General features: G+C 42.5%; 1 protein-coding gene across 8 annotated transcripts in view; it reads left to right on the plus strand.

Moving 5' to 3' along the window:
• The window catches only part of ERLIN1 (ER lipid raft associated 1), a 265,288-nt gene that overhangs the window by 191,062 nt on the left and 57,120 nt on the right, over positions 1-17,106 (plus strand). For 6 of the 8 annotated variants that reach the window (XM_069753030.1, XM_069753032.1, XM_069753029.1 and 3 more), the window contains one exon: positions 10,526-11,408. The exons of the other annotated variants lie outside the window; for them this stretch is intronic. In XM_069753030.1, coding sequence (XP_069609131.1) covers positions 10,526-10,720 — 195 coding nt within the window. In that variant the 3' untranslated portion in view covers positions 10,721-11,408. Of the gene's footprint in view, positions 1-10,525; positions 11,409-17,106 lie in introns of those variants that run through there. 8 annotated transcript variants of the gene reach the window in all.

Consider the following 17,106-nt stretch of genomic DNA (forward strand, 5'->3'; position numbering starts at 1 on the left):
GCCATGTAGTATATTGCCCAGTCTCGTACTATATTGCCCAGCCACGTACTATATTGCACACCTACGTAGTATATTGCCCAGCCACGTAGTATATTGCCCAGCCACGTAGTATATTGCCCAGCCACGTAGTATATTGCCCAGCCACGTAGTATATTGCCCAGCCACGTAGTATATTGCCCAGTCACGTAGTATATTGGCCAGCCATGTAGTATATTGCCCAGTCTCGTACTATATTGCCCAGCCACGTACTATATTGCACACCTACGTAGTATATTGCCCAGCCACGTAGTATATTGCCCAGCCACGTAGTGTATTGCCCAGCCACATAGTATATTGCACAGTGACGGAGTATACAGCAGAGAGTCATGTAGTATACAGACTTAAAATAAAAAATAAACATATACTCACCCTCCGTCGAAGTCCTGGCCCTGCGTGCGGTGCTTCCGGTCCCAGGGTTGGTATGGGCGCAGGACCTGTGATGACATCGCGGTCACATGACCGTGACGTCATGCCAAGTCTTTCTCGTAGGACGTCGCGGTCACATGACCGTGACGTCATGGCAGGTCCTTGTCGCATACCATCTTTGCCACCAGAACCTGCCGCTTACATGGACTGGACACAGGAGCGTCGCGAGAAGCGGGAAAGGCACCAGAATGTGAGTATATGATGATTTTTTATTTTTTTAATTATTTTTAATATTAGATCTTTTTACTATTGAGGCTGCATAGGCAGCCTCAATAGTGAAAAAGTTGGTCACACAGCGTTAATGGAGTGCGTTACACCGCGGCACAACGCGGTCCATTAGCGCTGCCGTTAACCCTGTGTGAGCGCTGACTGGAGGGGAGCACGGAGCGGGCACTGACTGCGGGGAGGATGGAGCAGCCATGTTGCCGCCGGACTGCGCCCGTCGCTGATTGGTTGTGGCAATGGGGGCGTTTTGCCACGACCAATCAGCGACTTGGATTCCATGACAGACCGAGGCCGCGACCAATGAATATCTGTGACAGACAGAAAGACGGAAGTGACCCTAAGACAATTATATAGTAGATGTGTGGAGAAAACCAGGCATTGCTCATCAACTGCACAATACAGTCCCAAGAGAGAAACATGGTGTTTCTCATGTTATGGGGGTGTTTTTCAGCTTCAGGGACAGGACATCTGGTTGTCTTTGAAGGAAACATGAATGTGGTCAAGTACAGAGATATCCTGGATGAAAACCTCTTCTAGAGTGCTCAGGACCTCAGAATTTGCCAAAGGTTCACCTTCCAACAAGAAAATGACCACGCAGCTAAAATAACAAAGGAGTGGCTTCAGAACAACTCTGTGACCATACTTGACTGGCCCAGCCAGAGCCCTGACCTAAACCCAATTGAGCATCTCTGCAGAGACCTGAAAATGGCTGTCCACCAACGATCACCATCCAACCTGACAGAACTGGAGAGGATCTGCAAGGAAGAATGGCCGTCGTTCCCCAAATCCAGGTGTGAAAACCTTGTTGCATCATTCCCAAGAAGACTCTTGGCTGTACTCAAAAAGGGTGCTTCTACTCAATACTGAAAAAAGGGACTGAAAACTTAATGACCATGTGATATCAGTTTTTCTTTTTTAATAAATTTGCAAAAATTACTACATTTCTGTTTTTTTCAGTCTAGATGGGGAGCAGAGTGTACAATGAGAAAAAAAATAACTTTTTAGAATATACCAAATGGCTGCAATGAAACCAAAGAGTGAAAAATTTAAAGGGGTATGAATACTTTCTGTACCAACTGTATGTGAGAATTTCTCCAAATGTGGATAAAGGGTTTAATGCTGCTTGGTAATTAATGTTGCTTAGAAGTAAAGTCTATTTGTGGATTTATAAGTACAGACTTTTCTGCTTTTAGAATACTGCATGGAAGAAATATGGCACCACTCTTACACCCTATATTTTCACATACCGATTTAATTTCTGTGACTAGAATGTGCACAATGAGTTGAATCGGGTCTATACCTTAAATGTACTGTCAGTTTGTCTGCAGTTGGCATTCTGGCAATTACATACTACTTGACAAGACTCCACTATGGAAACAGACAACTGGGTGTGGTAGTTAGAAGACTAAAAGAAAAATATCCTCCCAAAGGAGAAGCTCTCACTTCCTAACGAAGCACTATAAAAGTCTGGGACTCACATGTGCTCCTCAGCAATATAAAATATGGGGATTAATACTAAAGAAAAACTTTATTTATTCCAGTAGACATTCAACGGTTTAATACTTTATTGATATCCAATAGTCGCACAAATTTATACACATAAAAGTAAAAATATATATAATTGTGAAAAAACTGGTAAAAAGGACACTAAAAGGCAAGCCGGGGCTAAGCGGAGAAGTAAAGGCCTCATATTGGACCCATGTATAGGGTCAAAATACCAGGTAAAATAGAAATAGGAAAGGTACAGTTACAGGTATGTTATAGATAAAGCAGGACCCTTATGTGCATGTAGCTATTATTTAATCATCAGAAAAATTGTTTAGTGAATTGACATTCAAAATGGTAATAGATAAGTCCCCAGTCTAGCAGAAGAGTACAGCAAACAGCCATAGTCGTTCTAATAAATAGACCCACCATTATATATAAGGTGAAGGCTGTTGTTTGGCAATACAATTGAACCCCTTCGTGACCCAGCCTATTTTGACCTTAATGACATGGCCATTTTTTGCAATTCTGACCAGTGTCCCTTTATGAGGTAATAACTCAGGAACACTTCAACGGATCCTAGCGATTCTGAGATTGTTTTTCGTGACATATTGGGCTTCATGTTAGTGGTAAATTTAGGTCGATAATTTTTGCGTTTATTTGTGAAAAAAATGGAAGTTTGCCAAAAATTTAGAAACTTTTGCAATTTTCAATTTTTTTATTTTTATTCTGTTAAACTAGAGAGTTATGTGACACAAAATAGTTAATAAATAACATTTCCCACATGTCTACTTTACATCAGCACAATTTTGTAAACAACATTTTTTTTTGCTAGGAAGTTATAAGGGTTAAAATTTGACCAGCGATTTCTCATTTTTACAACAAAATTTACGAAACCATTTTTTTTTAGGGACCGCCTCACACTTGAAGTCAGTTTGAGGGGTCTATATGGCTGAAAATACCCAAAAGTGACACCATTCTAAAAACTGCACCCCTCAAGGTGCTCTAAACCACATTCAAGAAGTTTATTAACCCTTCAGGTGCTTCACAGCAGCAGAAGGAACATGGAAGGAAAAAATGAACATTTAACTTTTTAGTCACAAAGATGATCTTTTAACAACAATTTTTTTATTTCAAGAAGGGTAAAAGGAGAAACTGGTCCCCGAAAGTTGTTGTCCAATTTGTCCTGAGTACGCTGAAACCCCATATGTGGGGGGAACCAATGTTTGGGCGCACGGCAAGGCCCGGAAGGGAAGGAGCGCCATTTGACTTTTTGAATGAAAAATTGGCTCCAATCTTTAGCGGACACCATGTCGTGTTTGGAGAGCCTCTGTGTGCCTAAAGATTCGAGCTCCCCCACAAGTGATCCCTTTTTGGAAACTTGACCCCACTCCCCCCAAGGAACTTGTCTAGATGCACAGTGAGCATTTTGAACCCCCAGGTGCTTCACAAATTGATAGACTGTTAGACTGTTATAGATTATTAGACTGCACATGGAGTACTGTGTCCAGTTTTGGGCACCGGTGCTCAGGAAGGATATAATGGAACTAGAGAGAGTACAAAGGAGGGCAACAAAATTAATAAAGGGGATTGGAGAACTACAATACCCAGATAGATTAGCGAAATTAGGATTATTTAGTCTAGAAAAAAGACGACTGAGGGACGATCTAATAACCATGTATAAGTATATATGGGGACAATACAAATATCTCGCTGAGGATCTGTTTATACCAAGGAAGGTGATGGGCACAAGGGGGCATTCTTTGCGTCTGGAGGAGAGAAGGTTTTTCCACCAACATAGAAGAGGATTCTTTACTGTTAGGGCAGTGAGAATCTGGAATTGCTTGCCTGAGGAGGTGGTGATGGCGAACTCAGTCACGGGGTTCAAGAGAGGCCTGGATGTCTTCATGGAGCAGAACAATATTGTATCATACAATTATTAGGTTCTGTATAAGGACGTAGATCTGGGGATTTATTATGATGGAATATAGGCTGAACTGAATGGACAAATGTCTTTTTTTCGGCCTTACTAACTATGTTACTATGTTACTATGATCCGTAAAAATCAAAAAGTACTTTTTTTCTTCACCCAAAAATTTTTTTAGCTTCAATTTTTTTTCATTTTCACATGGGCAACAGGACAAAATGCATCTTAAAATTTGTTGGGCAATTTCTCCTGAGTACACAGATACCTCACGTGGGGGTAAACCACTGTTTGGGCGCACGACAAGGCTCGGAAGGGAAGGAGCGCCATTTGACTTTTTGAATGAAAAATTAGCTCCAATCATTAGCGGACACCATGTCGCGTTTGGAGAGCCCCTGATGTGCCTAAACAGTAGAAATCCTCCATTTGACCCCATTTTGGAAACTAGACCCCCCATGGAACTTTTCTAGATGTGTGTTGAGCACTTTGAACCCCTAAGTGCTTCACAGAAGTTTACGCAGAGCAGTGAAAATAAAAAAAAATTTCCCACAAAAATAATTTTTTAGACCCCAATTTTTTATTTTCTCAAGGGTAACAGGAGAAATTAGACCCCCACAGTTGTTGTGCAATTTTTCCTGAGTGCGCTTGTGCTCCATATGTTTGGGTAAACCACTGTTTGGGCACACGTTTGGGCTTGGAAGGGAGGGAGCACCATTTGAATTTTTTAACGTTTTGACCCCCTGATGTGCCTAAACAGTGGAAACCCCTCAATTCTAACTCCAACACTAACCCTAACCATAACCCTAATCACAGCCCTAACCCCAACACACACCTAACCACAACCTTAACTCCAACACACCCCTAATCCCAACCATAACCCTAACCACAAGCCTGACCCTAACCCCAACACACCCCTAACCTTAATCTTAACCCTAATTCCAACCCTAACTCTAATTCCAACCATTACCCTAAGGCTATGTGCCCACGTTGCGGTTCATGTGCAAATTTTTCCGCTCCGTTTTTGAAAAATCCGCAGGTAAAACACACTGCGTTTTACCTGCGGATTTACCACGGATTTCCAGTGTTTTTTGTGCAGATTTCACCTGCGGATTCCTATTGAAGAACAGGTGTAAAACGCTGCTGAATCCGCACAAAGAATTGACATGCTGCGGAAAATACAACGCATCTTTTTCGCACTGTATGTTCCGCACCATGGGCACAGCGGATGTGGTTTTTTATTGCTTTACATGGTACAGTAAATGTGATGGAAAACTGCTGTGATTCCGCACCGGGTGCATATAGTCTAATTCTAACCCTATCCCTAGTGGAAAAATAAAATAAAAAAATTAAATATATTTTCTTTATTTTATTATTTTCCCTACCTATAGGTGTGATAAAGGGGGAGTTATTTACTATTTTTTTTATTTTGATCACTGTGATAGGTTCTATCACAGTGATCAAAATATACCTCGAATGAATCTGCTGGCCGGCAGATTCCGTGGTTGCACTGCGCATGCGCCTGCCATTTTTGAAGATGGCGACGCCCATGGGAGAAGACAGACAGACACCGGGAGGGACACCAGAACTCGGTAGATACGGGGGGGGGGGGGGGGTGAGATCGGACCACGAGGAGGGGGTGAGATCGTGGGGGGGGAGGGGAGAGGAGGGCAGCGGAGGACATGACGGAGGGGAGGAAATACTGATGGCAGATTACCACCATCAATCAGTGGCGGGGGCAGATCGCGGCCTCTAGCCGTGGCTAATGATATTGCAGCATCAGCCATGGCTGGATTGTAATATTTCACCAAGTTTCATTGGTGAAATATTTTGCTTGCTCTGATTGACAGTTTCATTTTCAACAGCCAATCAGAGCGATCGTAGCCATGGGGTGGTAAAGCCACACCCCTGGGCTCAAGTACAACTCCTCCTGTACCTGTAGGTCGGGTGAAATTTCAGGTAACCCTTTCACCCGACCTGCAGGAATGCGATCCGACCATGACTCATACACTGCGTCACAAGTCAGATTAACACAGGTTTTCATGACGAATACGCTGCGTCACAGGTCGGGATGGGGTGAAACCTAATCAGGGGACTGAATATACTGCCCAAATGATTAGATCCCAATTATGGATATAAGTATATCTGAAGTCATAATTCCCAAGTATAAAAGGCAGATGGACACCGCAACTCCCCTCTCAGCTTGCACCTTGACGCATGTTTCTCCCTCTAGGCTTCGTCAGGAGACATGGCTTAGTTAAAACAGGGGTTAGTTATATAGTGGGTGTGATCAGAGACAATAAAAAACAGGTGCCAGAGATTCCCCAGCACTGACGTGGCCAAGGGCCACCCAGCCGGCAGCGCCAGCAGAGGGAAATCCCCCGCAACCACATACTGCATGCATGTGCAAACAGATCTCATTATTATGCGCTTGAGTATAGGCGTGACCGATCAATGCTGTATGCCTAGATGTAAGCGCCACCAATCTGTGCACGTGACCTTGATGTCCCGCCTCCGGTTCCGACATAGGCAGGTGGCAACGCTCGTAATCGGAAAGAGGAAGTGACCTCATCCCACCGATCACCACAGCAACCGGCACGTCCAGTCATATACCAGTGCGGGACGGCGCACAGATCGAATGCGTCTGGGTGGATAGGCGGTAAGGAAAAATAACCTAACTAACACTGAGTGCTCTACCCCACTAAACACAATTTCTAGGCTGAGCACACCACCAGCAGAAATTGCTATTTTAAGAGCACAATACAATATAACATAAAACGTAAGGCTGCAAAGCAAAAGAACAAAATACAAATAGAATGACGGTAGATATTGATAATAACTGTAACAGTATTGTAGATCCCATTTTCATCCGCTTTTTCTTATTATGAGTCCATAAGATGAATTGCATGAAGAAAGGTATGGGCAACAGGTCAAATTTTCCAGAAGAAGATCCACATCTTAGGGTATGTGCACATGTTGCGGATTCCATTGCAGATTTTTCCACACGATTCTGGAGAATCCGCAGGTAAAACGCCGTGCGTTTTACCTGCGGATTTTATGCAGATTTTGTGAGGATTTCGCCTGCGTTTTTACACCTGCAGATTCATATTATGGAATGGGTGTAAAACGCTGCGGAATCCACACAAAGAATTGACATGCTGAGGAAAATAAACAGCTGAGAATTTTCCGAAGCATGTGCACTGCTGGTTTGGTTTTCCATAGGTTTACATGGTGTTACGGAATTACTCAGCACCCAGAATATGTTGTGCAGTTATATGTATGTATAATAGGTTCCATGTGAGATGCATGCAGGGCCGGCTCCAGGTTTTTGAGGGCCCCGGGCGAAAGAGTCTGTGGGCCCCTGTTGTGAATTCTGTGGCAGAGCTCCCTCCTGTGGTCACAAGTGGTACTTCGGCTGATTCTCTCTATGAGCTTCCGTTGGTGGAGGAAAGTGGTACTGTGGCTTCTGAGTTTCCTTCCTCAGGTGTTGTGGTGAAGTCGTTAGGTGCTGCTCTATTTAACTCCACCTAGTGCTTTGATCCTGGCCTCCAGTCAATGTTCTAGTATTGGACTTGTTTCCTGTGGCCTTCTGCTCTGCATAGCTAAATTTCACTTGTGTTATTTTTGTTTGCTGTTTTTTCTGTCCAGCTTGCATATTTGGTTTTTTCTTGCTTGCTGGAAGCTCTGGGACGCAGAGGGTGTACCTCCGTGCCGTTAGTCGGTACGGAGGGTCTTTTTGCCCCCTTTGCGTGGTTGTTTGTAGGGTTTTGTGTTGACCGCAAAGTTACCTTTCCTATCCTCGCTCTGTTCAGAAAGTCGGGCCTCACTTTGCTAAATCTATTTCATCTCTACGTTTGTCTTTTCATCTTACTCACAGTCATTATATGTGGGGGGCTGCCTTTTCCTTTGGGGTATTTCTCTGAGGCAGGTAGGCTTATTTTCTATCTTCAGGCTAGCTAATTTCTCAGGCTGTGCCGAGTTGCATAGGGAGCGTTAGGCGCAATCCACGGCTGCCTCTAGTGTGGTTGGAGAGGATTAGGGATTGCGGTCAGCAGAGTTCCCACGTCTCAGAGCTCGTTCTATGTTTTTGGGTTATTGTCAGATCACTGTATGTGCTCTGACTTCTATGTCCATTGCGGTACTGAATTACCTAATCATAACAGGCCCCCCCTTTAACACATACCACGATTCATGATCGCATATAAACACAGCCATGTAGTATATAACACAGCCCACGTAGTATATAGCAAAGCCACGTAGCATATAACAGCCCATATAGTCTTTAGCACAGCCACATATTATATAACACAGCCCACGTAGTATATAGAATAGCCATGTAGTATATAGCACAGCACACATAGCATATAACAGCCCATATAGTATATAGCACAGCCACATAGTATATAACACGGCTCACGTAGTTTATAGAACAGCCATGTAGTATATAGCACAGCCCACGTAGCATATAACAGCCCACGTAGTATATAACACGGCCCACGTAGTATATAGAACAGCCATGTAGTAAATAACAGCCCACGTAGTATATAACAGCCATGTAGTATATAGCACAGACATGTAGTATACAGCACAGCCCACATAGCATATAACAGCCCATATAATATATAGCACAGCCCAGGTAGTATATAACACACCCATGTAGTATATAGCACAGACATGTAGTATACAGCACAGCCCCCCTCCCCCCAAGAATGGCCCCATAATCCAGTACTCACTGTTAATTACAAAAAAAAACAATCCTCACCTCTCAACGTTCCCGCGCCGCTCTGCTCCCTCCCTGCTCCGGTGTCTGTGGCTGCCGCTGCACTGCCTGACACACAGCGAGTGCGCAATGACGTCATCGCGCAGTGTCAGTGGCAGAGTGGGGAATGATGGGAGAGGTAGCGTCAGGTGACGCTCTCTCCTCCATCATTTGCTTTGAACTTTACCGGCAGACACCGGTAAAGTTCAAAGCGGTGGCGGGGGAGTTGGTGCTTGCGACAGGCGGCCCCCCCTTCCTCACGGGCCCCATAGCAGCTGCGTGGTGTGCCGCTAGCTGAGGGCTCCTGGGGAAGCTGGGGCCGTATGCACCAGTCAGTAGCAAATGTACTCACTTCAGTCTCCTGTCCACTCTGTGAGCTCTGATCTTCACTGGAGGACATGAGTGTTACGTGTTACCACAGAATATGTTGTGCAGTTATATGTATGTATAATAGGTTCCATGTGAGATGCATGCCCCTGGGCAGAGGGGACACGATATTCCCCTTTTGTCCACCCCCCACCTTTGTAATTCCCACAGTAAATATTGGCAGCCTCCGGCCACCTGCGGCTATTGTAATGTATGTCTGGCCTGCTACTTTTCTATTGGCCTGCCCTCTGTATCTGTGTGATATATTCTGTGTCCTGTGAGTAAAGTGTTGTCAGACTGGAAATACGTGAAGAAGCAGTGATCTTTTATATGCGCTCATGTAACCAAGCAATTCCAGCCAGCGTCCTTCATTCAGACTCCAGCCAAATCAGAGTGGACCTCCTGAAACACGGGGTTGTACTGAAAGAGGTACCCCTGCTTGGTAGTCCCCGTTACACATGGTACTGTTCAACTCATGGAAATCTGCTGCGGATCCGCAGGGCCAAATCCGCAACATGTGCACATACTCTTAGAGGATAGTGGCAGGCAATAATAGAACTATGGAAATGTATAATAGCATCAGTAAACGTCATACATTAACATTTTTGAAAAGATAAAATGAACCCTAGGGTTAAAATAGCGCAAGATATAACATAGAATAAATTAAAAATTATCTACCGTATTCAAAAAAGAGCTGGTTTACAGAAAGAGCTGGTTTGGTTCATGTTCTCATACACTTCATGAAGTTAATAGCCTCTGTGTCTGTGCTGCTACATACTTAGGCAGTTAACTGGTTCATGCAGCTTTAAATGAACACCCGAGCCTTACACTATGGCTGGTCCGAATAACTAAAGTAATTGTTACCATCCACCTCTCGTGTCTCCCCTTTTCCTCATAGTTTGTAAGCTTGCGAGCAGGGCCCTCATTCCTCCTGGTATCTATTTTCAACTGTGATTTCTGTTATACTGTATTGTCTATTGTCTGTACAAGTCCCCTCTATAAATTGTAAAGCGCTGCGGAATGTGTTGGCGCTATATAAATAAAATTATTTTTATTATTATTATTAAAGACTTGAAACTAATAAATTTGTTTAGACCATAAGGGGCAACCTTATTGAGAGTGGCCATCCTTTTTGTCTCCAGTTGTAATAATTTGCGGTGTGGTAGTTACTTAAGCACACATATGCACACATTTATTTGACAATACCTGTGAAATGGTGCACTCTACTAGATGACGTTCACAGAGCTATTTCTACATTATTTTATCTGCTTCTGTTAATTTCTTGTGTTGCACTATTCCCACAGATGAAGCTAACACCAGAATATCTTGAGCTCATGAAGTTCCAAGCTATATCCGCAAACAACAAAATCTATTTTGGGTATAATATCCCAAATATGTTTTTGGATTCCTCATCTACTGAAGTGCCAGTAATGCAGCAATATGCATGTCTAACAGAGGCTCCAAGCAAATCTCACAAAACTAGAGGCAAGAAAGTATGAATGTCAGATACAGCAATGTTCAATACAGCCTTTTGGACCTGAAGAAGAAGCTGTATGGATGTGTCCCAAACAAGCACGAGATCTTTGGAGAGCAATCCTAAAGCCTTCCTTGGCTGCCACTTGGTATGCTCACACCCATGCTTTTGTAGATGTTTGATCTGAGCTTCCAATATATGTTCTTTTCCCTGTTAAGATACATGAACTTTGGCATATTTGATGTGGCTGCTGAATGAGACAGCGTTCTGAAACCTGTTGACCTGTTCAGCTTTCTATAGACAGCTGCACTAAAAGCAAGCACTGGTGCTTGGCCATATGCACATTACATCTTTTGGCATGTGTATTTTGCAAGCAAGAGATTTATTAGGAAAGTCTCACACCTGTTACCATGTATGGACGAAAGTCTGTACCGTAAATTGCTGCATTACAAAGACATTCACCTATTCCGAGTTCATGCTGAGGATTTTACCTCTGAACAATGCAGATGACTCATTCCTAGGTCTTTATCAATGACTTCTATATGTGATGCCTGCCAGAATAGTTACAAAAACTTACTTTTCTAATAGGAGTAAACTGGCCTAACATTGGACTTGAAGCATTATCAATTATCAATGTCTTACAGCATTACTCGTTCTACAGCTGATTTTCTAAATAAAAGGTTCTACGTTTTTCTCTTTATTTTACAAAAGAATACAGCTTCTTTTTTAATTGTGCAGCCTCAACTGTCCTATCTACGTGCCTAAAGGGAAGGTCCACCTTTGCATTTTTTTTCTGAAAACTTGTTGCAATGCATCTAAATTGAAAAATGTTTTCAAATATCCTTAAAAGTTTGAAGGCAACTAGTGTTCAGGAATGCACCACTCTACTGCCCCCCATCTTCTTGTTACCGAGGGACTGTGTACTCCTGAATGACTGACTGTTCGGGTCAATGTCATGGTTGAGCCCCTGGTTCAAAGTGTGACAGCTTTGACTCTTCCATGACAAAACAGCAAAGAGGCTTTGAAACTCTCCAGATCCAGCAATCTAGCCAGCTTGAAAGCACTGCTTACATTGTGTATAGCAAAAAGGTTATAAACTGTCTGCTCCTTGCATAGACTGACTGACCCCTGCTGAGAATGCAGATGTGGCTGTAACTTATGAATGGAGTGATGTTTAATTTTATTGTATACTGCTTGTTGTATGAGAATGGAGATTTTTAATAAGTTGATTTTTGAAGTTGCTCGTTTTTATATGCTCTTCTAATTTTACTCATTTTAGGAAGCTGAGCAAACCTCATTCATCAATATTGTTTTGTGTGCCGCAGCTATGGATACCTTGAGCTCTGCTGTCCTGCAGTCATGCTCCTTTTCATTTGTTCTCTTACAAACTTTTTTTAAAAAATGTAGGGGACAAATGGAAGAAGGCAGTAGCAAATAATTCTTTAACTGAGACAAAGTTGCCTAAGCTTTTATTTTAGATGCATTGCAAGACTAGATAAACAATGATTGCAAAGGTGGATGTATTTGGAATTTGTTTGTTTTTTTCCCTCGGAATCTTTTCACATAGGATGTAAAGGTGAGAATAACATTTTTTTATAATTTTCATTAAAAAAATTAAGGGCAAAAGCAGCACTGAATATACAACTTGAAAACATGTTATGTGATCATTTCTCACTTCTAAGCTTCATTTCTTATAAAGAGGCCTAAGAACTCTGCTGAAAACCTACATTACTGCCTATAGGAGTCTTTTGCTATATGCTGTATATTGTGTGGCAGATAATAATCTTTATTTTTATATAGCGCTATGTTAATATGTTAATTCAGCAGCGCTTTACAGTTTGCACACATTATGATCGCTGTCCCCGTTGGGGCTCACAATCTAAATTCCCTATCAGTATGTCTTTGTGGGAGGAAATCTGAGAACCCGGAGGAAACCTATGCAAACACGGAGAGAACATGCAAACTCTTTTGCAGATGTTGTCCTTGGTGGGATTTGAACCCAGAACTCCAGCGCTGCAAGGCTGCGGTGCTAACCACTGCGCCACGGTGCTGCCCATTAGCAGATTTTTTTTTCTAACCCCTTAGTGACTAGCCAATTTTGGTATTTAATGACCAAGCCAATTTTTACAATTCTGACCACAGTCACTTTATGAAGTTATAGTTGTGGAACGCTTCAACGGATCCTGCTGATTATGAGATTGTTTTTTTGTGACATATTGTACTTCATGCTAGTGTAAACATTTCTTCGATATTACTTTAATTTATAAATAAAAAATTGAAATATGGCGACATTTTTTAAAATTTAGCAATTTTCAAATTTTCAATTTTTATGCCCTTAAACTAGAGAGATATTTCACACAAATAGTCTAATTTTCATCACCACAATTTTGGAGTTAATTTTTTTTGTTCGGAAGTTATAAGGGTTAAAAGTTGACCAGGGATTTCTAATTTTTACAACAAAATTTACAAAACCGTTTTTTTAGGGACCATCTCACATTTAAAGGGACTCTGTCACCTGAATTTGGCGGGACTGGTTTTGGGTCATATGGGCGGAGTTTTCGGGTGTTTGATTCACCCTTTCCTTACCCGCTGGCTGCATGCTGGCTGCAATATTGGATTGAAGTTCATTCTCTGTCCTCCATAGTACACGCCTGCACAAGGCAATCTTGCCTTGCGCAGGCGTGTACTATGGAGGACAGAGAATGAACTTCAATCCAATATTGCAGCCAGCATGCAGCCAGCGGGTAAGGAAAGGGTAAATCAAACACCCGAAAACTTCGCCCATATGACCCAAAACCAGTCCCGCCAAATTCAGGTGACAGAGTCCCTTTAAAGTCACATTGTACATGACAGAAAATACCCAAATGTGACACCATTCTAAAAACTACACTCCTCAAGGTGCTCAAAACCACATTCAAGAAATTTAGTAACCCTTCTATTTTTTTATTTAACTTTTATTTAACTTTTCTGTCTGTTGCAATCCCCATTAGGAAATGTGCGCCACTATTGTTAATGCCATCCAGTGCACATCTTGCCACAAGTATGCAATTCTTGATCAGCCGGTCAAGGGTGCATACTGCTGTGCGAGATGTGAGCATGTTGTGTATTTGGAAGCCCAGATTCTGAATCTAAATGTGCAGCTGGCAACACTGAGATCCATTGACAATATGGAAAGGAGTCTTCTGCTCACTGAGCAGATGCTCAATGGGATAGATGAGGGGGATATGGTAGGATGGAGCTGCAGGACAGTGGAGAGCAGCAAGCTGGGTGACCGTTAGAAGGCCGGGTAAAGGGAAGAGTGCCAGGGAGAATAGTGCCTGATCTGGAACACCCCAGTAAGTTTGCTAAGTTGGCAGATGAGGGGGGTGCCAGTACAGGGGTAGCACTGCTGCAGCCAGGCATGTCCTCTGAAAGCTGGAGGAGTGACTGCTACAGTAAGGAGGGAAATAGGAGAGCAGGGCAGGCCAGACAGGTGCTGGTAGTGGGGGATTCAATTATTAGGGGAACAGATAGGGCAATCTGTCACAAAGACAAGGATCGTTGAACGGTGTGCTGCCTACCTGGCGCTCGAGTCCGACACATCGCTGATCGGGTGGACAGATTACTGGGAGGGGCTGGTGAGGACCCAGCGGTCATGGTGCACATTGGCACAAATGACAAAGTTAGAGGTAGGTGGAAGGTCCTTAAAAACGATTTCAGGGAATTAGGCTGCAAGCCATGCACGTGCCATGCCAGAGAGGCAACGGGAGATTACGGAGGTTAATAAGTGGCTCAAGAATTGGTGTAGGAAGGAGGGGTTTGGGTTCCTGCAGAACTGGGCTGACTCCTCAGTTGGCTACAGGTTATACGCTAGGGACGGGCTGCACCTCAATGGGGAAGGTGCAGCTGTGCTGGGGGAGAGAATGGCTAGAAGGTAGGAGGAGTGTTTAAACTAGGGATTGGGGGAGAGGGTATTCATTTTATAGGAGGGGAAGATAGTGCAGATAGAAACCTGGGCACAAATAAGGAAGTTGGGGGTGGCGGTGGCATGGGGGGTGGGATTAGATCAATTAATAATTTAAGAAAGAATAGAGGTACATTGAGATACATAAAGTGCATGTATACTAATGCCAGAAGCCTAGCCAACAAAATGGATGCATTAGAATTAATGTTGTTGGAGCATAATTATGACATGGAGGGGATATCTGAAACCTGGCTGGATGAGAGCCATGACTGGGCTGTTAACTTGCAGGGTTATAGTCTGTTCGGAAATGACCGAACGGATAAGCAAGGGGGAGGTGTGTGTCTATATGTAAAATCATCCTTAAAACCCATCCTGCGTGATAATATAGGTGAATCTAATGATAATGTAGAGTCCCTTTGGGTGGCGATAAGGGGAGGGGGAAAAAATAATAAATTACTGATAAGGGTTTGTTATAAGTCTCCAAAAATAATGGAAGCAACGGAGTATGTCTTCATAAAGCAAATAGGTGAAGCTGCGACTCAAGGAGAAGTCATTATTATGGGGGACTTCAACTACCCTGAAATACATTGGGGAACAGAAACCTGCAGTTCCAGCAAAGGTAATCGGTTTTTGTCAACTATGAGAGTCAATTACCTTTCACAACTGGTTCAGGACCCAACAAGAAGGGGGGCACTGCTAGACCTAATATTAACCAACAGGCCAGACCGCATATCAAATATAAGGGTTGGGGGTCACTTGGGGAATAGTGATCACAAAATAATAAGTTTTCATGTATCCCTTAATAAGATGTGTAGTAGAGGGGTTGCAAGGACTCTAAACTTCAGGAGGGCAAATTTCCAACGAATGAGAGATGATCTTGGTGCAATTAACTGGGACAATATCCTGAGACATAAAAATACACAAAGAAAATGGGAAACGTTTATTAGCATCCTGGATAGGACCTGTGCACAGTATATACCGTATGGGAATAAACATACTAGAAATAGGAGGAAACCAATATGGCTAAATAGAGCTGTAAGGGGCGCAATAAGGGACAAAAAGAAAGCATTTAGAGAATTAAAGGAAGTAGGTTGTGATGAGGCATTAAATAAATACAGAAAATTAAATAAACTCTGTAAAAAAGCAAATTAAGGCAGCAAAAATTGAGACCGAGAGACTCATTGCCAGAAAGAGTAAAAATTATCCCAAAATATTCTTTAACTACGTAAATAGTAAGAAACTAAAAATTGATAATGATAACAATAGTCTGGGTGAAATGGTGGATGAGGATGAGGAAAAAGCCAATATGCTAAATGACTTTTTCATCAGTATTTACACAAGAAAATTCCATGGCAGACAATATGATCAGTGATAACTAAAATTCCCCATTAAATGTCACCTGCTTAACCCAGTAGAAAGTACGGCGGCATCTAAAAATCACTAAAATTGACACATCGCTGGGCCCGGATGGGATACACCCTCGAGTACTGCAGGAATTAAGTACAGTATTGATAGACTATTATTTTTAATCTTTAAAGACTCCCTAATAACATTGTCTGTACCACAGGACTGGCGTATAGCAAATGTGGCGCCAATATTCAAAAAGGGGACAAATACTGAACTCAGAAATTATAGGCCAGTAAGCTTAACCTCTACTGTGGGTTAAATCCTGGAGGGTATTCTATGGGATGGGATGCTGGAGTATCTGAAGAGGAATAACCTCATGACCCAATATCAACATGGGTTTACTAGGAACCGTTCCTGTCAGACAAATCTGATCAATTTCTATGAAGAGGAATATACTGTATATGGACTTTTCAAAAGCTTTTGATACGGTGCCACACAAAAGGTTGATAAATAAAATGAGAATAATGGGGTTAGGGGAAAATATGTGTAAGTGGGTTAAGAACTGGCTCAGGGATAGGAAACAAAGGGTGGTTATTAATGGAGCACACTCGGACTGGGTAGCTGTTAGCAGTGGGGTACCTCAGGGGTCAGTATTGGGTCCTCTTCTTTTTAACATATTAATGACCTTGTAAGGGGCATTCAGAGTAGAATTTCAATATTTGCAGATGACACTAAACTCTGCAGGGTAATCAATACAGAGGAGGACAATTTTATATTACAGCATGATTTATGTAAACTAGAAGCTTGGGCTGATAAATGGCAAATGAGCTTTAATGGGGATAAATGTAAGGTCATGTACTTTGGTAAAAGTAATAAGATGTATAACTATGTGCTTAATTCTAAAACTCTGGGCAAAACCGTCAATGAAAAAGACCTGGGGAGTATGGGTGGATGACAAACTCACATTTAGTGGCCATTGTCAGGCAGCTGCTACAAAGGCAAATAAAATAATGGGATGCATTAAAAAAGGCATAGATGCTCATGAGGAGAACATAATTTTACCTATATACAAGTCACTAGTTTGACCACACTTAGAATACTGTGTACAGTTTTGGTCTCCG

This window comes from Ranitomeya imitator, chromosome 2 (assembly GCF_032444005.1).
Source record: "Ranitomeya imitator isolate aRanImi1 chromosome 2, aRanImi1.pri, whole genome shotgun sequence".
Classification (NCBI taxonomy): Eukaryota; Metazoa; Chordata; class Amphibia; order Anura; family Dendrobatidae; genus Ranitomeya; species Ranitomeya imitator.